The sequence below is a fragment of the Thermobia domestica genome, unplaced genomic scaffold (genome assembly GCF_964235325.1).
Source record: "Thermobia domestica unplaced genomic scaffold, izTheDome1.hap1.1 HAP1_SCAFFOLD_119, whole genome shotgun sequence".
In the NCBI taxonomy this organism is placed as follows: Eukaryota; Metazoa; Arthropoda; class Insecta; order Zygentoma; family Lepismatidae; genus Thermobia; species Thermobia domestica.
In genome coordinates this window covers 260,996-285,000 of record NW_027655891.1, presented here as the reverse complement: position 1 = coordinate 285,000, position 24,005 = coordinate 260,996, and the positions used below count along the sequence as shown (strand labels likewise).

Sequence of the window (24,005 nt, the reverse complement as noted above, 5' to 3'; positions counted from 1 at the left end):
AACTCTTTAGTATGGCTCCAATTACTCGTCAGAACGACCCTGCATAAGCCCCATTACATTAATGTTGTAGAATATGTCAAAATTGCCTAAAATTTAGTTTTCCAATTTAGTAGAGCCCCGATTATCTTGAGCTAATGTGGATCTGACTAACCTGTGATAGTCAGGTCTCGGGTCTCGGGTAACACACTCTTCCTGTAAAACGATGGGTAGCACTGTACCTAGAGTAGTAAAGGCGTGAGGATCAGTATAATAACTAACATGCTTATATTGTCTACTGCACAGCATATTCACTCGTTCAAATGTAAGTTCAAACATAGAAAATAAAATTAAACACAGAAGAAAAGTTAAAACTGATAGAACAGTGATTTTCAAAATCTATATGTATAAAAATCAAAGTGACTACGTTTGAGACTCAGTGGTGGATTTACGATTTTGTTTCGAGGGGGAGGCTTTGTTAACTTTATTCCTGGAAATGTGAAAATTCTACAAATATTTCATTTATTTTAATTTAGTAAATAAAATTTCGGGGGGGGCTAAAGAAGGCCCCCTTAAATACGCCATTGTTATGACTTAATAACTCTTGAAAAACCTAACCGATCTAGATCAAATTTTCAACATAGATGAGGTTCGAGACTGCGACGGTTTTTATCATTTCACTTTGACAGTGGTGTAATTAGGGGGGCTTCCGGGCTTAAGCGCCCCCAAAATCTTACTTACTATAGCAACTCTAACTAACTAACTAACTCTATGGGCTATGGAACCCGGAGGTTCAGTGCCGCGTTCACAAAAGCTCTCCACTGACTTCTATCCTTAGCTAATTGCATCCAGTTTCTACTTTGTATTCCTATCTCTGCGAGATCCATCTTAATACTGTCCTCCCATCTGCGCCTAGGTCTTCCTAATGGTCGTTTTCCTATGGGTCTACCAGTCAAGACTTTGAAAGCGTTTCTACTTTCTTCCATTCTAGCTACATGACCTGCCCACCTAAGCCTCCTAGACTTGACGACCCTAACAATGTTGGGTAAACCGTATAAACTATGTAGTTCCTCGTTATGAAGTTTCCGCCATTCCCCATTCTCGTTCCTCTTGGGTCCGAATATTCTTCTCAGGATCCTGTTCTCAAATACTTTCAGTCTATGTTCTTCCCTCAGAGTAAGCGACCATGTTTCACAACCATACAGAACAACAGGCATGATTATCGTTTTATATATTTTTATATATTTTTTTTATTCTGTCGAGGAATTTGAAGCTTACTATAGCAAAGTATATGAAATATCTTGCAGAATTTTCACATTTTCAGGCAAAGCTCCCCCGAAAGTTAGAAAAGCTCTCCCAGAAACAAAATCATAAATACGCCACTGCACTTTGGTAGTGAAATTTACGGGTGAAATATGTAAAAATGATCGAAAATGATCCATATTAGTGTTGAATCCATAGTTTTCGGGTTCTCTGAGATGAACAGTGACAGTTCTGATGTCGTTTAAATTCAAATTCATCTTCCACTAGTACACCTAAGGAGCATGGGCACCCAAAGAAAATTCTCCAAGGCGTGACTTAAATCCCTGGTTGTTATATTACATTTGGAATTTTTTATCTTGTGTTTTTTATCTTGTGTGTAGAAAATCTTAAGAAATTTAATACATTTTCGTAAGCCAGGGGGATTTAAAAATAATTCAAAATCACCGATATTAGTATCGAATTCATAGTTTTTGGGATCTCTAAGTTTATCGGTGACAGTATTGGTACCCTTCATGTCCAAAACGAAACATATTCTTCCCGTGCGAGGAACAGGGGTTTTGCTAGTTACATCATAAAATGACAACACTACATATGGCTGCAAAACTTTATTGCTACGTGCAGATACGTGAAGGGAGAAAGACTAGGGAAGGAATGACTAGAGTTTCCGAGGACGACAGCCAAAGTCGCTCGATTACGGTGCATGTCAGAACTTTATTCTAGAATAACGACATCGGGCGTTCGAAATTTCTCGAATTCTTTTCAACTTTTATTCTTATTTTTGTTAATATATCTATTGCTTTGTCTTTTCCTCTTCAACTCATACATTGCAATCGGGACCATTTAGAATGTGAACCATTCGATCAGGCATTTTTCTTCTTTTCTCTTTTTCAATAAACAGCTCTGTTCAGACGAAACCCCGTTAATAGGGGCTAAAATAATTGGCGTTCTGATAAGAGTGATTCTGCTGTATTATCCACTACACAAGTTTTCAACATATCTTGAAATTGTAAGACATACTTTGAGATTTTTTTCTTTTCTCTTTTTCAATAACCGAGCTCTGTTCAGACGAAACCCCGTTAATAGGGGCTAAAATAATTGGCGTTCTGATAAGAGTGATTCTGCTGTATTATCCACTACACAAGTTTTCAACATATCTTGAAATTGTAAGACATACTTTGAGATTTTTTTCTTTTCTCTTTTTCAATAACCGAGCTCTGTTCAGATGGAACTCCGTTAGTAGGGACTCGGATAATAGACGTTCTGATAAGAGCGATTCTACTGTATTATTCACTACGCATGTTTTCAGCATATCTTGAAATTGTAAGACATATTTTGAGATCTTTTATCTTTTCGTTACAGCTTTGATTTAAGTATGGATTGTAACATGGATTGTGCCTGTTCTCCAACTATAAAATACTCACCAGTTTGTTCCGAAGATGGATCCACTACCTTCTATTCCCCCTGCCACGCTGGATGCAGCTTTTATGAGTTTATAAACGGAGCTAAGGTAAGTTTCTGTGTATGTATGTGTGTAAAACGAAGTCATCATTATCATAGATATTTTGCCTTTATTGGCAGGTCACTTGCCGCAGCTGAGAAGCTTCCATGCTCCACGGTCCTCCGCTAACCTCTTCGTCTTCGCGTATGATCTTTCTGTTTTTATATCATCCATTAATTGTAGTCTCCTTCGCCCCCTCCCTCTTTCCCGCCACCATACCCTCTAGGACGTCCCTCATGAGATACAATCTCTTCTTAGGGAATGTCCCAACCAGTTTCTCTTCCTCTTCCTAATAATATCTAAAAGTGTTCTTTTCTCACCCACCATTTCTAACACTCTCTCATTCGTTTTCTGCTCGACCCAACTAACTCTTTCCATTCTTCTCCACACCCACATTTCGAAGGCTTCCATTCGACTTTCGTCACCTTTACGTAAAGTCCATGTTTCCGCCCCATACAGTACAACACTCCACACGAAGCATTTTGTGTGTCTTTTTCTCAACTCTTTATTCAAGGTCCCACAAACCAGACTTTTCTTCCTCCTAAAAGCTTCTTTCGCCATCCTATCCTTGCTTTTATTTCACGTTCGCAATTCATATTATTACCAAGAATACTACCCAGGTATCGAAAACTATTTACTTGTTCTATTTTCTCCCCTCCTACTTTTATATTTGACACAGATCCCTTTGTCCCAATCACCATGGCTTTTGTCTTTCAAACATTTATTTTCATCACATATTCTTCAAAGCCCTTTCTAATTTTTTTCTAACATTTTATTGATTTTCTTTTCAGATTCTGCAACAAGCGCCATATCGTCTGCAAATCTTATGCATTTAATCATTCTACCTCTTACCGAAATGCCATCATCATCATGTAAACTCTTTTTCACTATCTCTTCTAGATAGACATTAAATAGTGTTGGCGAGAGGCAGCATACTTGTCGAACTCCCCTTCCAATTGCACTCTCTTCCGTCAGTTCTTCCCCTATCCTAACACTTACTTGTTAGTTCATGTATAAGTTTCTTATGAGTTTTCTATCTTTCCATTCCAACTCTATCTTCGTTAGAACTCAAAACAACAATTCCCAATTCACGCTGTCAAAAGCCTTTTCTAGATCAATAAATATAACACACCTTTTTCCCTTTTTCTATAAATCTTTCACCGATCGCCCTTAATAATCCAATTGTATCTCTTGTACCTTTGCCTCTTCTGAACCCGAACTGTTCCTCCTCAACATCTTTATTTGTTCTTTCATATAACCTTCTGTTCAGTAATCGGAGCAGAATTTTAGCTGCATGAGATATGAGACTAATAGTTCTATAATCCTCACATCTCTTTGGGTTCGATTTCTTAGCCATCGGTGTCATGATCGTTTTCAGAAAGTCTTTTGGCCATTCTCCTCTTTCATATATTTCATTGCATAGTCGCAACAATTCTTTCTTTCCCTTGTCTCCTATATTCTAAAACGAAGTAGTAAAGTGTAAATATATTAGTTATAATATTTGAAGTGCTACATACCTAGCGCAGCTTTGTCCTCTAACAGGTGCTAATTATACTTCTTTTAGTGTTTAAAAAGAAATTTTCCTCAGAAGTGTTCTTGACATTATAATATTTAAAATAATTATTACACTTCCAAACCACTCTTTTCATTGAATCTTATAGAACTGTTAAAGATGTACGTCCATCCATCAAGAGAAGATGGAAACACCAAGTGGAATAAATATATATATATATCAAAATCGATGTCCATTCAAGATTTTACAAATATTTTACATATTTTTTTAACATCCTATTCAAATGGAAAGTAGTAGAAATAAAATATTTTCGGTTTTAATGTTCATCGCCACAGAATAAAAACTATAATACATAGCGAAAAATGGTTTAGATGATATTTATCTATTCAAAGCCTAAGTGGCAGGAAATCTACACTTTCCGATTTCGACACTGACCACCGCAGAAAAAAAGGGGTAACAAATAGTGGCATTTTTTTTGGTAACATTGCACAATTTTTGTACTGTGTTCAGTCCATACAGTATCGTAACAATAGATTCTATCTTTCTTCTCAAACCGGAAGTGACAGGAATTCATAATTTTCTGTTCCAATATTGAGAACTTTTTGACTCTAAGTAGCTACAATCAGGCTCAAATCCCTTGACGTCTGGTGAAAGCCAATGGCGTGCAAGTGCGACGTTGTCTTATTTTCATTTCTTTTTCTACATGTAAAACGTGAAACATTAAGCGAAAAATAAGAATATTGAAAAAAACAATTTTCTTCTTACAAATTTACAACTGTACAGTGATACATACATGATAAGGACATACATTTGATATTGCTTTCTCGAAATCCAGAGGCAAAGCAAATGGCTGTTCATTTTCTTCCACTGATTCCAATATTATTTTTACCATGTTCCACCTAAGCTTCCCTAAAATCATATTGCAACCAACTATGAACGATTTTCTCTTGCTCGTGCTACTACTAATTCAGTTCAAGTGGACTGAAAGAAAAAAAACGAACGTGAGAGACATTTAATAGATTAAGAAAACCTTAAACAACTAAAGTTGGATACAGAAACTTAGAAATAGAGAGTGCACACAGAAATGACTAAAATACAACAATATATTGGTCATTAAGTATCTGTAGGCCTAGAGGGTATGGTCACAACTACTTTAAGATATGATGAATGCATAAAATTTACCAGTATAACAAAACAACATGTAAATGATTTATTATATTACTAAATGTTTTGCATTCGTTCATGTATTTATCGTTACAATTCATATTGTTTTAGTACCAAAATGATTTTAAAGTAGTAAAGCATAATCCGATTCTAAACTCATACCGTAAGTAAAAGAGTATTTTACCACCACTTGTAAGACCTAGATTCGACTCCCGGCGGGAGTTCATATGGTTCGTGTTCCACGTTAACCTGTAGTTCCACGTCTCATTTGCCCTCACTGCTGAAAGGGATCCTAAGATCAAATCAACTCAACTGAACCACTTCTGTCTGCTTATGTAAATGTTTGTAAAAATTTTTTTTAAAAAAATATTTGTTCCATTTTTCTATAATTTTAAACTGGTTCTATTTCTTTCGTTTTATAAACTGATTAGCGTACTTAAATTGACAACTTTGTTCGCTTAAGGTTAGTTTAAAGGAACAAGTTTTGCCGATAGATGTCACTACAGTCTTTGTATCTCTCTCAAGTATTTTTTTACCTTTCACGAAAATCGACAATTTCTGTTACAAATTTTAACGTACAGACTTCAAGTTTTTGGAGAGGGAACTTCATAACCTATCGAAGGCAACAATCCGTGACGATTTCTTATTTAGAATTTTCTTCATTGTTGAAACAGTTATATTGTTAAAAGTTTGGGCATCCCTCAACAAATAACCCATTTCAACAATGAAGAAAATTCTAAATAAAAAGTCGGCACGGATTGTTGCTTTCGATAGGCTATGAAGTTCCTTCTTTAAAAATTTGAAATCTCTAGGTTGAAATTTGTAAGAGAGATCGTGAATTTTCATGAAAGGTAAAAAATACATGAGAGAGAGACGAAGACTGTAGTGACACCTATCGGCAAAACTTGTCCCTTTAAACTAACCTTAAAAGTTCAAATAGTGTTCCTTTTCCCGTGATAGAACATCCTACTGCTAAGCTTCGTCCCGCAAATAAAAGCATTTCATTCAATTAAACTGAGCTCAATTTAGTTTTCTAATATTTTATTATTGCATGAATCTTAAAATACCTAGAAAAGCGTGATTTAGGCTGCGATTAAATGTTTAAGAAATGCAACTGCAATGAAATATTACTCTAATATCTATATCTCTTTCAGACATATAAGGATTGTATATGTATTCCAAAGTTATTGTCAAATACTTCGCTAAACAATTCAAGTAGCCTGGGTATGATAATGGGAGGATCAGCTGTGGATGGACCATGCCCTGTTGATTGCTCTGCTGGATTTACATCATTTCTCATTATCCTCTGCTTCCTTAGGTTCTTTGGAGCCACTGGAAGAGCTGGAAACACCATTATTCAGTTCAGGTAAATTTTAGTCTTGTTCTTGAGTAAGTGTAAGCTTCCTTTGCAAATAATCCGTATCATTTGAATCACTGGATCTACAATGGTTTCTAGTTCTAATAATCTCTTACAATTATATCTTAGTACGTAGCTAATAGTGCTTATTATCTTAGTATCGTAGTAGTATTTAGTATTTTAGTACGTTATATCTCAGTCCATATCAGTGGTATGGAAGCTTGTGTTCTGGGACCCAGTGTGACCCACTCTGACCCGTCGACCTACCATGGCCCACTCTGATCTACTCTACTCAGTGCATTGTAGAGGCTGGTTGCAGGGAACCCACCCATCCATGCCATTTGATAAACCATAGTTATGAATGGAAAATAAAGATCATATAACTGATTGGCACTTTCGTTTAACAAATGTAAAAGGAATTACAAGTAAATTAAAACAAAGAGTTCCATGTTCAAATTTGGAATCAGCAATGCGCTCGGTTCCGTATTCTGATTCTCTTTCAGTTCCAAAACCACCAGTGACATGGACACTTGATGATCAAACAGACCATGATAGTGACAAACAAACAGATCACGGAAATCCTAAGTACATGCTGTCTACATCACAGTTCCCAGCACAGGCACTGTCACAAACAGAATTGAACGATTTTGTAAGAGATCGAAATCTTTCAAAAAAGCAAGCAAAAATACTTGGTTCTCGTCTTCAAGAAAAAACTTGCTACAGCCCAACACTGAGATATAATTCCGTAGACGACAGCTTGATTTCGCCATTTTTCTCACAACGAGCGAGAATCTGATATATTATAAAGACCTAAATAGGCTACTTGCACAATTTGGATTAATTCACAGTCCAGACGAATGGCGCCTATTTAATAAATTCCTCAAAAACTAGTCTTGATACTAGGATTTAAGCTGTGTTCTTGCATAACGGAAACGAGAAAACTTCGATATTAGTTGCCCATTCCGTTCAGTTAAAAGAAACCTACAAAACCATGACTACTTCTAAACCATATTGGCTATTTCAATTACAAAAGGAAAGTATGTGGTGATCTAAGGTTTGGGGCTTGTGCTGGGAATGGAAAGTGGTTACACAAAATATTTGTTTTTCTGTGCAACTAAGACAGCAGATCAAGGAAGGACCATTACATAGTCAAACATTGGTCTGATAGAGAAAGCTTCAATCCTGGTGAAAAAAAAAATGTTGCGTAAAACCCCCTTGTTGACAAAGACAATGTGTTGTTACCGCCGTTACATCTCAAATTGGGCTTCATGGAAGAATTTTGTGAAAGCAATGGACATAGATGGCAGAGGTTTTCAATTTCTAATATCCAAATTTCCTGCGATTAATGCAGCAAAAATTAACGAAGTTATTTTCATTAGACCTCAGATTCGTAACCTGATGAAAGACAGTATCTTTGATGAGTTGCTGGCAAATACTGAGAAGGCAGCTTAGCTTGCCTTCAAAGATGTGTGCAATAATTTCTTGTGTAATACCAGATCTGAATACTACAGAGAACTGACAGAACACATGTTGAATGTTTACAAATCTAAGGGGTGCAACATGTCCCTCAATTTTTTTCCTACATTCGCATTTTTATTTTTTTCCACATAATCTCAGAGATGTCAGTGGTGAACATGGTGAGGAGATCACCAAAATATCTATACCATGGAAAGACGACATAAGGGAAGATGGTCACCAAACCTTTTGGCAGATTACTGCTAGAATCTCCTATAAGAAGTTTCACCATCCACCCATAAGTGGAAAGTTTCCAGAAAAAGTTTCTAGCTTCTAAGTACATTTCACGCTGTTTTGTAGATTTCATGTTCGTTTTTTCTTAATGTTATGTAACAGCAAATGAATTATGGTACATGATCTGTACATTATCCATCTATATGTTCCTTCTGTACTGCAAGCGAGTCTTTTTCATGTGTCGGACAAGGTGCTACTTTGATTTTTTATGAATTAAAATGTATCACTAACTGTATGCAATATAGGCTAAGCGGTATATGTGACATATCTTATCCAGAAAAATTGGTTCCTGATGGAAAATTTCTGATTTCATTTTCATAACCAGCATATGTGAATTAGTAAAGAACACCTTCTCTTAGCTCCCGGCAAGATACAAAGTTCCAATATGATGCACTGTGTATTTTCCAATACAGAGAAAGATATATTAAATTTTAAAGATATTTTCCATCAATTAAATTTATACATTATTCATTGTCAGTAAGCTAACTTACAGTATGTTTAAATACAATGCCGTAATATTTTTCCTTCCGAAAAAGGCATTTAAGAAAAAAAAATCGAAATGTTAGAATAATTATTGTGAGTTCAACAAGTAGATCTAATAAATCTGTTGAAGAGCAAGTCTTGTAGTTTTCACAAAAGTGTTTAAATAATAATAATAATAATAATAAAACTTACAACTTGTTTCTTTTACGTCTTTCTTGTAAAATATCGAAAATTCTCCGTTTGATAAAAATATTTTGAAGTCCGTTTGCAAAGGGTTTACTATACTACCATACAATTTTCAACATTTCTTTCTTTTTAGAACCATTCCAAGCACAAATTTTGCATTTCACTTAAAATACGCAACAACTACTTTCTCATGTTTAGTGACGCTCTTTTCCATTTGAGATTCTTTGAAGATTCTTTGAATCTAGAAATGAACAAAATATAATAACTTTCCTGGATTTAAGTTATTTTTTTTTTTTTATTTAAATGAAGATCACTAATTTAAAAAAATTGCGGACAAACAATACCTTTTACTAATTCTTACTAAACCATTATTTCGAGTCCTGCGAAGAAAAAGTTATGGTCTGTTCACCACGTCCCTCTATCATTCTTATAAACTGTCACTCAAAAATTTTGTCAAAATAGGACTAGTGTATATATTCTTCATACCTATATTCCAAACTGCAGTGAGATCGTTGACCACCAAAAAGTACTTTAAGAAAGGGAACTGGTTGATTTTATAAAACAAAATGGTAGACTACCACCATTGCAATGCAAGAAATTTGATTTATAATTTTATTTTCTCTTTTAGATGTGTAGACCCAAGTGACAAAGCTGTTTCAATTGGATTCACAGAAGTATTGTTGTGTGGATTAGCGTTTATCCCAGGTCCAATTATGTACGGAGCTCTATTAGGTAAATATTTCACGCTTTTTCCACATAGCAAGGAGTTATATCATGGTTTGTGTTGCGCCCCCTCGAAAGTAGCTTAACTCTCAGATTTTGATTTTTTTTAAAATTTGCAGGCTACCACTACATATTATAGCTGTAACTACTACATATTACAGTACACAATACATACTTTAGCTGTATCCAATAGACACATAAAATTTGCTAAATCATCATCCTTAGTAAATGTAAGTAGAGCGGGGCGCAGACGAGGAAAAAGGCAGAAGGCAGTACGAACACACCTAGCTGGTTGTGATAATAGACGAAGACTTGATCCAGGGGCGGATCCAGGACGGATTTCTAGGGGGGCGGTGGGTTGTAATATTGCTACTTAGAGCTACTTTTAAGAGCTCCAAACTCTGGGATGGGTTTTATTTTTATATAAAATAAAAGTTTCCTATTCTGGGGGAATCGCCCCCTGGTTCCGGCACTGACTGGATCTATTTTTAAGTATTGTGGAAAAGTTTCGTGTATCACTTACAAGGATCTTGTTATCAATAATAATCAGTGACGTGTTTAGGGGGGCTTCCGGGCTGAAGACCCCCGAAATCTTTACTATAGTAAAATATATGAAATATCTTGCAGAATTTTCACATTTACAGGCAAAGCCCCCCGAAACAAAATCGTAAATACGCCACTGATAATAATAATAGTGTAAATTTGTGCACGAATGAAAAGAGAGTTCCTCGGAAATTGCTGTAGTTTTTAGTGGGTTTTGCTCCAGAGGAAAGCTTAAGCCTGGAAATATATGTGGGCTCTGAGAGATCACATAGAGATAATTAAAGTGCCTTGTGGTATACTAAATCTGCATCAAATTTTTATCTTTCGTGAAATCTAATATCTAATTGGGTTTCTGTTTCTTACGTAATTTTAGCCTTGTGCTAACAACAATTTTCAAGATTTCTGTAATTTTCTATCAATACTCCAAGTTTCCATACCAGGGGTCTCTCAAAAACAATAAATAATTCTTTGTAATGGTATACATTAACGTTGTTAGATAAATGCATTTTATTGTCTTATAAATCTAGACTTAAGTTTTTACGGATCTTTAAATTGTATTGTTCAATTAACTTCATTTATAACATAGCGCTCGTCTATCAAACGAAAACATATTTATCTACTTGGGAGAACTAATTGTAGTTGTTGTCATTTTCTGTGTATAGCCTTTTGCTATAAGTTATGGAGATTATAGACGTATATATGAGCCTTCTTGCTAATAATAAACTTCTTTTATTCATAATTATAATAGGATAGGGAAACACTCTACTTCGTGGCAAGTTACGTGTAGTGTTAGATTATTACATGTGAGTGTAATTTGGTGTTAGTTTGAACATGAATCACCTAGTCAGTAAAAGTATGTTAAAGAAAAATGAACACCGAAGTCTTAGAGAATCCAGAAGATTGTAACTTTGGAGAAGTTATATCTCAGTTACTTACAAAAGAAGGAGTTTTATCTTCTGAGTAATGTCCTAAAGATAGTCATCAGGAGAGTGATACAGAAGGGTACTTTAAAAACGCTAAGGATACGTGACCCGTAACAAATAGTCCAAGTGAAATCCAATTTTGTAATGGCAACGAAACTTACCTTCGGATTCAGAAGCCATCACATTAACTATTTTAACCGGAAGAGATGGTACAATATTGAGTAGAGTTGATTGATTTCTGGGAATAGAGTAGAGATCATTATGATGATTTGGATATCATCTTAAACCCTGCTTAAATAGCAAAGGTGCTTAAAACAGTCTCTAAACTCCAACAAATAAAAACATGTCAAACAAATGAAAACATAACAAATAGGGAAGATGACTGAAATGTTCATTCCAATTATTGAGGCAGAAATGGTTCCTTCTGTACGAATAACAACAACGCTTATTGTTGTCTCTAACTTATTCACTAAATTTGAAAACATCTTCTTTGTTGATGCTTTCCTTAGAAATTCGGTTTCACACTGTTGAGATGGAACTGTCACTAGTGATGTGAGGTGGAAAATTTTCAGCGGAAAATTTTCCGTTCTAAAAACATATCAGTAATCAAGTAACAATTCTTCAGCAATCATAAAATTGGTTGAATTCATGTACAGAAATGTTAAAAAGTGAAAGATCGTTTAAAGAATCTGAAAATTTTCATGTCTCAGACAATTTTCGGTACTATGTAGGAACAAGTTAAACAATTTTTCGAATCGAAATATTGTCTGTCTTATATGGAAAAATTGAAGAACTTTTTATAAGTCGGAAAATTTTCATCAGTTTGAACCAAAAAGTAAAACAGCATTTTGTGAATCGTAAAGTTTTATTGCTCTGTAGAAACAAATGAATGGAATTTTCATAGATCGGAAAATTTTCATCACGATGTAGTAACAACTGAAAAAAAAAAAAAAAAACTTTTCATAAGCCGGACAATTTTGGATATTATGTATAGTGAGGTTAGGTGAAAAATTTTCCACTATATTTAACTGCACATTCAGCTACAAAATTGAATTTCTGTAGAGAAAAGTTAGTCAGCAACAAATTATAATTTTCCAATTAGCTTTCTCTCTCTCTCTTCATCTGCGAGCTTCTTCGTTGCTAAGCGGTTAGGATACGCGCCGTTGGCATGGAAGACCCCAGCGGAAGCTCATGTAGATTGGATTCCACGTTAATCAGTTGGTCCCGTCTTGTATAGTCTCGCTGCTGAAAGTGACGTTAAACTCAAAGTCAACTCAATTCAACTCCTCTCTCTCTCTCTGTGTGTGTGTGTGTGTGTATGCAAAGTGCAGAGAACATACATTGAGTTCGTAGAGTACAAATATCCCATTTTATTATTTAAAATTTCAATTTATTAAGTCATGAATATTTTCCGATTCATAAAAACATACTCCACTTATTCCTACATCGTTGTTTAGCCGTAAAATTTATTGGTAATAAATATTGTCTTAAAAAGTTTCATGAAGTGAAATCGAACGATTCTTCATTTCAAGAATGTTTTAAAAACTTCAATGCGTTCTTCCCTCAGAATCCACCTTTAATCTTACAATATTAGATTTCGCCAGTTTAATACGCATAAGACGGTTTTCTCATAGCTTTACTACTTTTATAGTTTACATACTGCAACATTTATAAATAAGTAGATATAATATAAAGTGCATACTGTAAATTTTTGACTACACAAAATTCGAGTTTAAGTAACTCATGAAAGCAAATACTGACCATTTTCTGGAAATAAACATTTATTTATTCCTATATTCACTCAGAAGAGAAAGTGAAATATAACTAATAAGGAAGCTGATTTGGGTAGTTGTTCTTCCAATAAAATAATAAAAGAGACATAAAAAGCAGCACTGTTAGCACTGCGTTCTAAAAACAAGTAACTTAATTTAAATTTCCAAAATAAAAAACATATTTATTATATATATACTTGTTCAATCGAATCGTCATTATGTCTAATAAATTTTATGCATAATAATCGTAGTTTTACAATACAAATATATTTTTACTTCCCAACTTGAAATATTAGAAAATTTTCTGGTTTCGAAAGCTAATTGGAAAATTATAATTTGTTCCTGTATATCTTTCCTCTACAGGAATTGAATTTTATAGCTGAATGAATGTGCTGTTAAATAAAGTGGAAAATTTTCTACCAAACATCACTATACATAATATAAAAAAAAATGTCCGGATTATGAAAAGTTTTTTCACTTGTTTCTACATCGTGATGAAAATTTTCCGATTCATGAAAATTCCTTACATTTATTTCTACAGAGGCAATAAAACTTTCCGATTCACAAAAACTTGTTTTACTTTTTGCTTCAAAATGATGAAAATTTTCCGACTCATAAAAAGTTCTTCAATTTTTCCATACAAGACAGAAAATATTTCGATTCACGAAAAATTGTTTCACTTATTCCTACATAGTACTGAAAATTGTCTGAGCCATGAAAATTTTCAGATTCTTTAAACGATCTTTCACTTTTTAACATTTCTATACATGATTTCAATCAATGTTATGAATACTGAGGAACTGTTACTTGATCACTGATATTTGTTAAGAATGGAAAATTTTCCGGAAAAATATAGAAGAAAATTTTCCACCTCACATCACGGCTAAACAACGATGTAGGAATAAGTAGAGTATGTTTTTATGAATCGGAAAATTTTCCGGAAAATTTTCATCACTGACTGTCACCCAGTATTTAGTTAAGAAGAATATCCCTGTGTTGTGTTCAACTTTCTTCTTTATTTCGGAATAATGGAACATTAGGAAAGTGTAGATACGGCAATGAATGACTTGCTGATATACAAAAGTGCCAACCGGGCGGTATTTTACCAGCAGGATAATATTTTTGTCAGGCTCAACTACAGTGAAACCTGTCAACTTGGCCACCTCTCTAAGTTGGCCACCTGCTTATCTTGGCCTAGTTCGTCTTGAACCTGCATTTTCCCATAAGACATTCGTTACTTACTACTCTATAAGTTGGCCACCTGCCTATCTTGGAAGTTGGCCACACTGAAGCAATGTTTACCCTATGATGATAATGATAAATTTACCTGCGTATCTTGGCCACGAAAGATACAGTTTTGTTATTTTTCTTAACTCTTTCGAATTCCCATATGAGAGGCAGATGTTCTGTATTTGTGACTGGACATAAAGAAGCATAGATTCGCACGATTTGTTCTTGGAGGTCAATGGCCAGAACACTACCCTCATAAAAGGGTGGTGAAGGAAGATGCGAATAAGAAAAAGCACGTACAGGAATTCAGGAAATGGTTGTACGTATTTGTTTACCCTGTCTGTTTTGGTAAAACCATTAGCTATATCGGCTCCTTTCATCAGTGGGAAGCTTTAATAATTCCGGAAAATTCTCAAGGTTAAAGCTCAATTGTCATTTATTGGCATCTGACTGCATGTCAAAAGGTAGCGGAGGTTTTGAGATATGAATTCCCTCAAGATTTTCTCAAAACATCTTTTGCTCCGAAGGAAACATTTCTATGTCATTAACAAGAGGTAGTTAACTACAATATTAGAATGTGCATATCTGCCAAAAAGAATAAACCAAATATGTCTAGAATGAACCACCATTCAGTAACAACTGAAAAGAAGTCATATAAATTGCATATGAATTTCTCAATTTATAACTTAGCTTTTCTTGTTTTCAATCTGAATAACTCAGTGTGCTATAATATCAATTTCAATGAACTGCGTACATACACTTCTATTTCATGGTTTTTTGTGTTATTGTGTTTTCAATCCGAATAATCTAATGTACCAGACTAGTTTTCACGAAGAGAAAGGTATGTATATATAATAAAAATACTATCAAGAGCGCCGATCCTGGGGGGACCGAGGGGGCCCGGGCCCCTAAAGCTCATGTGGCCCCTATTTTATTTATGAGTATACAATATTTGGTATAATCTGAGTGCAATTTGTCTTAAAATCTTCATATACTGCATCTGAATGCCCCCCCCCCAAATTTACAGAGAAATCGGCGCTCTTGCATACTATAGTAATATTTTCTAGTACTGTATATTTTTATGATTACTCTATATACATTATTTATAAGTAGCTGTCGTGCCACTGCTTATTAAAATTTTACAATTTAGTAATACTAGAAATCCTATTCTAAAAATACACAAATCACACTTATTTTCTGTAAGTTGGCCACCTGTCTAAGTTAGCCACTTTTCAATGGAACCGATGGTGGCCAACATAGACAGGTTTCACTGTATATGCTTCAAGGTTTAAAATTAAATTATTGTTTATCTGTTTTGAGGATTAGCAACAGGAGTTGGTAACTTTATTTTCCATAGTTGACAACTCTGCCAGGCGGCAGAAGTTGTCACAGTTCCTCTCCGTCCCCATTATCCTACATTTCTTTGACGTAGATTTGATTGTTATGAGGCACTAGTGTCATTTACACGCTTCTCCGGGTTAAAATAACAAAAATTAGTAATATGTTCACTAGTCAGTAACTTTTTACTATAACTGAAATCCTCTCTGATATCGGTTATTTTCCATCATTTTTATATATCTCCCCTCCCCTTTTACCCAGGGTTTCTTACACGAAACATGTTCAGGGGAGCACTCTTAGTATTCCGGGGGGCACTGCTGGTGCTATTCCATTTCTTACTATATTATAGACCTATTATTTAGGTCTCCTCCGGTGGGCACTCTCAGAGCTCAAGGGCGCAGTGCCCCCCCCCCCCCCGAAGCGAAAGCATGTCTGGAAGAAACACTGCCCTTTCCTTTTAGTTGTGGGGCTAAATTTGGATTTAACAGTATCGGAAGTGTCACTGTTTATCTTAGCCACGCCGAAAACTATGGATTTGACACTAATATCAGTCATTTTCGATCATTTTCATATATCTCCCCCAAACCCACTCCACTAAGTTTTGCACTGTCAAAGGGAAGATTGCATTCCCGAACCTCATCTGTTGAAAATTTGATCGAGAATGATTAGGGATGGTACCGAGACCGAGACTAGTCTCGGTCTCGTCTCGGTCTCGTCTCGAATTATCGAGACGAGACCGAGACCGATACGGGCTTTTCTATACCGAGACGAAACCGAGACCGAGACGGATTTTATATAACCAAGACGAGACCGAGACCGAGACAGGCCTCTATAAATCGAGACGAGACCGAGACGAGACTCAAGTCAGTCTCGAAAGTCTCGGTCTCGTCTCGAGTTGATTTTAGTTTAGCGTCCCTTTCAGCAGCGAGGCTATATGAGACGTGGACCTACTGATTAACGTGGAATCCGAACCACATGAGCTCACGCCGGGAATCGAACCCGGGTCTCCCACGACAAAGGCGCGTACGCTAACCGCTTAGCCACGGAGGAGCTCTAGGTCTCGTCTCGAATATTGATAAAAATTAAAATTGTCTTCACTCAAAATTTCTTTCGTCGCAGTGTTAGATAATATGGGAACGGTTGACTGATGTACAGTCCTGTATTTAGGGGGTGCCTATCAGGCTCAAGCCTCTCCCGAAATAAATTTGTGACTATTTTTTCACACTGCACGTACACCACAAATGTTTCTTACCCGTTTCTCAAACCTCTCCCGAAACAAAATCCACTGCTGATGTTGCCTTCTCTGTCCGTCTCTCTCTCTCTCTCTCTCTCTCTATCTATCTATCTATCTATCTACCTATCTATCTATCTATATATATATATATATATATATATATATATATATATATATATATAATATATCAACAACGTTTGGGAGGTGATTCCTGACATCAAGATAAGACAAAAAGTATAGACCAACCTGGGTGCACAAATGCTTACTTTTGGAATTATAGGCTGTCGAAAACATGAAAAAATGAACTTTAATGGTCCCTAGCTCCAATACTATAGGATCTACGGTAGTCGGATCAAGACTTTACTTAGGAACTATTAAGTGACCTATCCAAAAATACATGTTTCAGAATCCTGCGGTACTCACGCAACAATTTTCATAGAAGGAATTTCGCTAAGGGCATATAATTTTAAGTACTCACCAACTACCTCTGTAAAAGCTGTTGCAGAAGTACCGCAAGATACTGATACATGGATACATACTGATAGGGCACATACTAATTCTTAGTTGAAGTCTTGACCCGACTACGGTAGATCCCATAGTATTGGAGCTATGCAGTAGCGTAGCTAGAATGTTTTTCAAGAGGGCCAATGAAGGGACTACGAAAATTTTGAGGGGGGCATCTTCAGTGAATGGAAAAATTTGATTCATATACTCACCAAACTTGTAAGGTTCAATCACAAGCTAAAATGTACTGTATAATTTAAAAATCATTGAATATGCATATCTTATTCTATCCATTAGGCCTATCCTATCCAAAAGCACTATTTTTTTTTTTTTAAAAAAAAGCAGAATTACGATAACTACTTATTTTTAGTAGTCGTTAAGAAAATCAAAGCGAACTAGGAAACAAGTCTGTTTATCATATTTATACAGTGGAACATTACTTCTGAAAGTTGAATGGAAACTGTAAACAACAAGCTGTTTGCAGAACATGCCGCGACATCCTTTGTGAGTAAACCTAGTGCTCGTGATTGCTGATGAACATGAGCAAGGGTTAGGTGACTACTCCACTTAGACGTGACGGCGGAGGTTGACTGCTATAATAGAATTGGACAGGCGAAGCTCAAGGTTATAGGCAGTAGTCATCTCAAATTTTACCAGTTCGAAACATTCCTTCTTGCACACATGGGACCAGTTTGCCTGATGGAATGATGGAAGTGAATAAATATCACAAGTTCCAGATTTGTTTTAATACCGCATAATAATATTAATAGTTATTTATATTATTATGTAGATAAACTGTAATAATAATAATAATAATAATAATAATAATAATAATAATAATAATAATAATAATAATAATAATAATAATTATTATTATTATTATTATTATTATTATTATTATTATTATTAGTAGTAGTAGTAGTAGTAGTAGTAGTAGTAGTAGTAGTACCAAATTATTTAATGATTACTATGCATTTGTTCTATGTCACCATAGTCAATGAGAATTAACTACTTACTGTACGAATTGTAATAGGTAATGTACGAACACTTCTTTCGTCCAACGCAAGTGTAATGGTTTACTAAAGTGTATCCTATTTGTAAGTAAGTGTCTCATATTTTAGTATAAATTTCAGCATTGAAGCGAATGAGAAAGCCGACTGATTTTGCTTTTCTTTCTGGCTCTTTGTCGAAAACAAAAGAGATAACTACGTCAATAAGATACAGGGGTTAAAAGGTAGTTCAGGTGATGAGATCAATGCATGCATCCCACAGATTTCGGTGAATTAGATCTTGCTGTGCTACGAACATAAACTAGTAGAGCTATTTTACTCGAAACACAGAGCAGTGGTTCAGTGGTAGAGCGTCCACCTTTAATCCGATCACAGCTCGCGTCAAGTGAACTTTGTGGTGGACAAACACCGCGTGCGTGGGTTTTCTTTGGTTTCTCCCGTTTCCTCTCACTTTCTTCATTCCACCATTTCATTCATCTCTCGTCGTCACCGTCACCATTAGCCTAGTTGGCATATCCGTGGGACGTAAATCTTGATTTCATTTCATTTCGGAACGCAGACTATCGCAACATACGGTATTCTGCAGTTGGTAACTCTGTTGTGGAGAGATGTTTTGGTAGTAATTTCACTTGTGGCTACGACTCACTTAGCGTTTGTAAACCTATAGTCATATCACTGTGTGGGGGTCACTAGGGGGCCAAGATTTTGAGCAAGGGGGCCTGGCCTCCCTGACCTTCCCTTGGCTCCGCCACTGGAGCTATGGAACATTAAAATTCATTTTTTTTCATGTTTTTGGCAGCGTGTAATTCCGAAAAGGAAGCATTTTGTCTTATCTTGGTGTCAGGATTCACCTCCCAATCGTCGGTGTTGTTTTATATATATATACAGGCGTCAATTGTAATACTGGGTGCAAGACCCTTATTTCATGTGGCTACGTACTACAGTAAGTGAGAGCATCAGTTACTCCTGTGAGAACAGTAAGCATCGCTCTCACTTACTGACTATGTCGCCATAGAAATGAGGGTGTTTCACCCAGTATTAAGACTGACACCACTGTCTTGTCATAGTGTTCCCAACAAAAAGCATATTATCCTCGTTTTATCCTAAAATCTGGACTTGGGTTTTTTCTTCAGTGTATATGCAATTATTCAAAGACTTACAGTTAGTAATACGCATTGTGTTGATTTTTGGGTTAATTTGTTTTAGTTTAACGTCCCACGATTATGCTAGGGTGGCTAAAGGAGACGTGGAGCTACTGATTATAGTGGAACCACTTTGGTCGTTCAACTGTACCCACACCGGAAATCGAACTTGGGACCACGCGAATTGTAGTTAAGCGTGCTGCTTACGGCTCTGCTGTAGTCTGCTTACGTCTCTGCGTGACATAATTGAAATGAGAGCAAAACATAAATTAAATTAAATAAAAATAAATAAATATACTTCACATAAACTACTGCGAAGAGTAGTACGAAGAGTAAAACAAGATATTTGAAAAAAGAAACAAATTATTGCTTTGTCCTACTTAGATGAGTAACAGTAACTCTATGGACCCCGAAAACTGATTTCGTCGCCACCGAGGGTCGACATTTTCCCTAGCGTACAAAGAGATAAATCTGCAGTATTCATGACAATTTATTTAAATTATAGCACTAAATTCTTCAATTTCTTACGTATTATCCTTTCCATATTTCTCAGAGTAGAAATTTTGTAAGCCTGACTGGGTTTTTCGACGCTCTTATGGGTGAGGACCCCGGGACACTGTCCCAGTTGCTCCTGCCTAGTTACGGCTATGCATAGTAATGCATTACGATTTTACGATCTCGTATAAGAAACAGAATGTACTTAAATTGAGACGCGAACTGTGCGAAATATCGGACTTTAAATCTAACTTGTTTGTTGATTTCAACCCAAGACCACACATAACAAAGGTGGGTGTCTTAGCTCCCACCACAAGGTTCAGGAAGTCCGTGTTATAAAGTGTAAATTAAATACGTATATATGAAACACTAATAAAGCATTTGATCAATTAGAAACAAAATATGTTGTAGTAATAATTTACCCTATTTGTTAAGATCATGAATGTTATATTCTGTTTTTAAAATGACAGTCAAAGCAGAATGTATTGGACAATAAACGAGGTATTGTAAAATTTCAATTTCGGTCCGATTTAATACTTTCGAGCTGCTATGTGTTGTGTTATCCGTTAGGAGGTATTGATCAATTCTGATTCAAAGGAAGGAAATAAACTACTGTATAGTACTGGAGTTATTTTAATAGAGTTTAATTGTATAGGCAGTAGTGAGGCTATTTGAGACAAAGTCTATTGCTAGAAAGTGAAATATGGGTTACTATTAGGGTTTTATCCCAGATATGATATACCAACAGACATGGGCGGCGATTAGGGGGGCAAAGGGGGGCAGTTGCCCCCACTTTTTTGAAATTACCCATTAATGTATATAGTTTCATTTGGAAATATAAAGTTTTGTATGTATTATTGGTTCATAGAATAAAAATGGTGGCATAAAATATTTGTCGTTCCATGAGTACGTATTGGTTGTCTTCCCGTGGAATTAAGAAAGCTAGGAATTGCGTTTGAACTGCTACTAAAAATGGACCAAAAATTAACCTATTGGAGCGCCACAATTCTTTAATTTCTTCTTGCAAGGGCTCGATATGTTAGTCAACTGCTCTGGAACTAATTGAGATAACATTTCGCAAGAAAAGAAGTCCTTCACAAGTTATTCTTTAATTGCACAAAAATCGACAGTTCCTAAAATGTATTTTGTTCTTTCTAATAGTAATAAGGAATATTTTGATTTGATTTTTTTAGTTTAACATCCTGTTCAGCAGCGAAGTTATGTGAGACGTGGACTTAATTATCAACGTGGAGTCCGAACCACGTGAGCTTCCCCGGGGAATCGAGCCCGGGTCTCCCACGTCAAAGGCGTGTACGCTAACCGCTTAGCCACGAAGGAGCTCGGTAAGGAATATTAATTTTGCAGTATAATATAGGAGTTTAGGGATGTACATATACAGTTTTGTATATACAATTCAATTTATTAAATTTAGCATAATTCTAGATTTTAGAATTATTTTGTATAACTGAAATGTGGAGTCACTAAGTATAGCTGAGTTTTGATATATTCCAAGAAAGTGAAAACTGTACTTAATGGCAGCGAACATATTTCGGGAAGGTGCAAAAGTATTTCTTTAAATGTCGTAGCATATGCTTGTAGTATTCACTGTCATTCTAAGAGTAATAAAATATATAATAGCATGCGTGGAATTAAAAATAAGTTGTTCATTAATTTCCAGTTTCAATATAACTTTTGCAAAACAAGCCCCATTATTCATTACTATGATTATTTGATTAATATTATCCTTTCTGTTTATTTGTTTTGTAAATTTATTAAATATGCCAGGCACAAAGCCAAGGGGGGGGGGTCCGGACCCCCCCCCTTCGAGACCAGAAATGAAAAAATTAAGGAAGGATAAAACAAAATGAAATGACAAAAAGAAGAATGTGCTTTAAAAATTAAAAAGAAAACTACAAGAAGCTTTTGCTTACTCTTTCTTATGAGAAGATTTGTATTACTTGCAATATGGTGGCGAGGTAAGCGAGGTATTCTGGAAGAGTCAGTTTCAAGAAAAGTTATGGAATTCTCAGAATTCCTGCTACTAGTCAGGGAGATTTCAAGCTTTCGAAAGCATAAGTGCCGTTGTGTAACAGTGTGGACATTTTTAATCATAACTTTTCGTCATCGCATCCTTCCTTGCAGTATCAAACATGTTACTTCAAGGACAATTTTATGTTGCTCCTTTAACCTATCATTTGGAACCGACAGTAGTTGACGGAATAATAAAAACAAAAAAATGTGTTGAAAGAAAGTTCTGTTAGCATTTGATTCAAGAGAGAAAGGAATGCATATATTGTAGTAAAACTAGTTGAATATGCACATGCTTCGCACAGGGGCTGTATTTGGAAGTCAACGCCTGTGGGAGTATCACCATTGATCTCAGCGACCTCGAAAACTATGGATTTGATACTAATATCGGTCATTTTGGGCTATTTTTTACGTCTCGGTATCCACCCCCCGCTGACTCCCGGCCCGCATACTTGCAAGTCATCGCTAACGGAAGTGTCACCATTGATTTCAGCGACCGCGAAAACTATGGATTTGACACTAATATCGGTCATTTTGGATTACTTTTATATGTCTTGGTATCTCACCCCCCCCCTTCGGTGACCCCCGGCCCGGAGCCGAATAGCGTGAATTTGGAAGTTAATGCGACTGGAGTTTCACCATTGATTTCAGCGACCGTGAAAATATGAATTCGACACTAATAGCTCAAGTGGTAGAGCGTTGGCTTCGAATCTGGGAGGTCGTGGCTTCGAATCCCGCTGCCTACCATCCTGACTGAGGTTTTCCAGGGTTTCCCTCAGTCCTACTAGGCAAATGCCGGGATGGCACCTACTAAACAGGCCCTGGCCGATACCTTTTCAAATCGTTTCCATTGTTAATGTTGGATATTCAATGTAAAAATGACCTCTGAGCTGTATCTGGTGATTGTTAAATAAATAAATAAATAAATAAATAAATAAATATCGGTCATTTTCTACTACTTTTACATGTCCCGGTAAACGCCCCTCTGAGACCCCCCTGATTCGAATTTCGACAAAAACGTTTAACTCTGGTCTCGAGCCTGGACCAAGGTATTCGTGACTAAAATTTGGTAACTCTCGGTCAATTTGTCTGGTTCCCAAGCCGGTTCCGGTAAACGCCCCCCTGAGACCCCACTGTTTCGAAATTTAAAAAAACCGCTTCGTCTTGATCTGGGGCCTGGGTCAAGGCACCCCTGACCAAAAGTTGGTAACTCTTGGTCCACTCGTCTGGTCCCCAGGCCGCACAGAGACAGTCAAACACACAAACAAACTCTTTATTTTATTTATATTAGAAGATAGTTTACAAGACATTATTCAGTATGTACTTTTTATAATAATTGAGGTCATAACGAAAGAAAAATTGTTATATTTGAATAAACAGGAGAAGGACGTAAATATTGCAAAATCGTTTTCAATACATTTTTTTATTATTATTTTGCTCGAAATTTCTTCATAGTTTGTTATTAAAATACTTGCCAACATATCCTCATTTTATTGTCCTAACAAACCAATGTATGTTGATAGCAAAGTAGTTTAGATTGATCGAGCTCCTGGGCCTTCAGAATTTCATGTCATACTCCCCCCCTTCGTTAAGAAATCCTGGCTAAACGAACCAATATATGTTCCAGTAAAATAGTTTAGAATGATCGAACCCCTTTTGTGATGACCACAGTATTTCATGTCACGGACCCCCCCTTTCACGAAATCCTGGCTACGTGCCTGATCTGATCACACAATTTTCCACATAGATATTCATGAGCAAGGAATCAAATCTCTTCTTACACCTTCGTTGTTTAAGAGTACAAAGGGCTAGTGTCTACTTGCGTTTCTCTTTTCAATTTACTTAATAAAATATGAAATACGATATAGGGTATT

At 35.9% G+C, this 24,005-nt stretch overlaps 1 protein-coding gene across 1 annotated transcript in view; it reads left to right on the top strand.

Annotated features, from left to right (window-relative positions):
• Window positions 1-24,005, top strand: part of LOC145676375 (solute carrier organic anion transporter family member 74D-like) — a 261,508-nt gene that overhangs the window by 222,538 nt on the left and 14,965 nt on the right. The window contains exons 9-11 of the mRNA XM_081747228.1: window positions 2,599-2,746; window positions 6,569-6,780; window positions 9,818-9,921. Coding sequence (XP_081603354.1) covers window positions 2,599-2,746; window positions 6,569-6,780; window positions 9,818-9,921 — 464 coding nt within the window. The remainder of the gene's footprint in view (window positions 1-2,598; window positions 2,747-6,568; window positions 6,781-9,817; window positions 9,922-24,005) is intronic.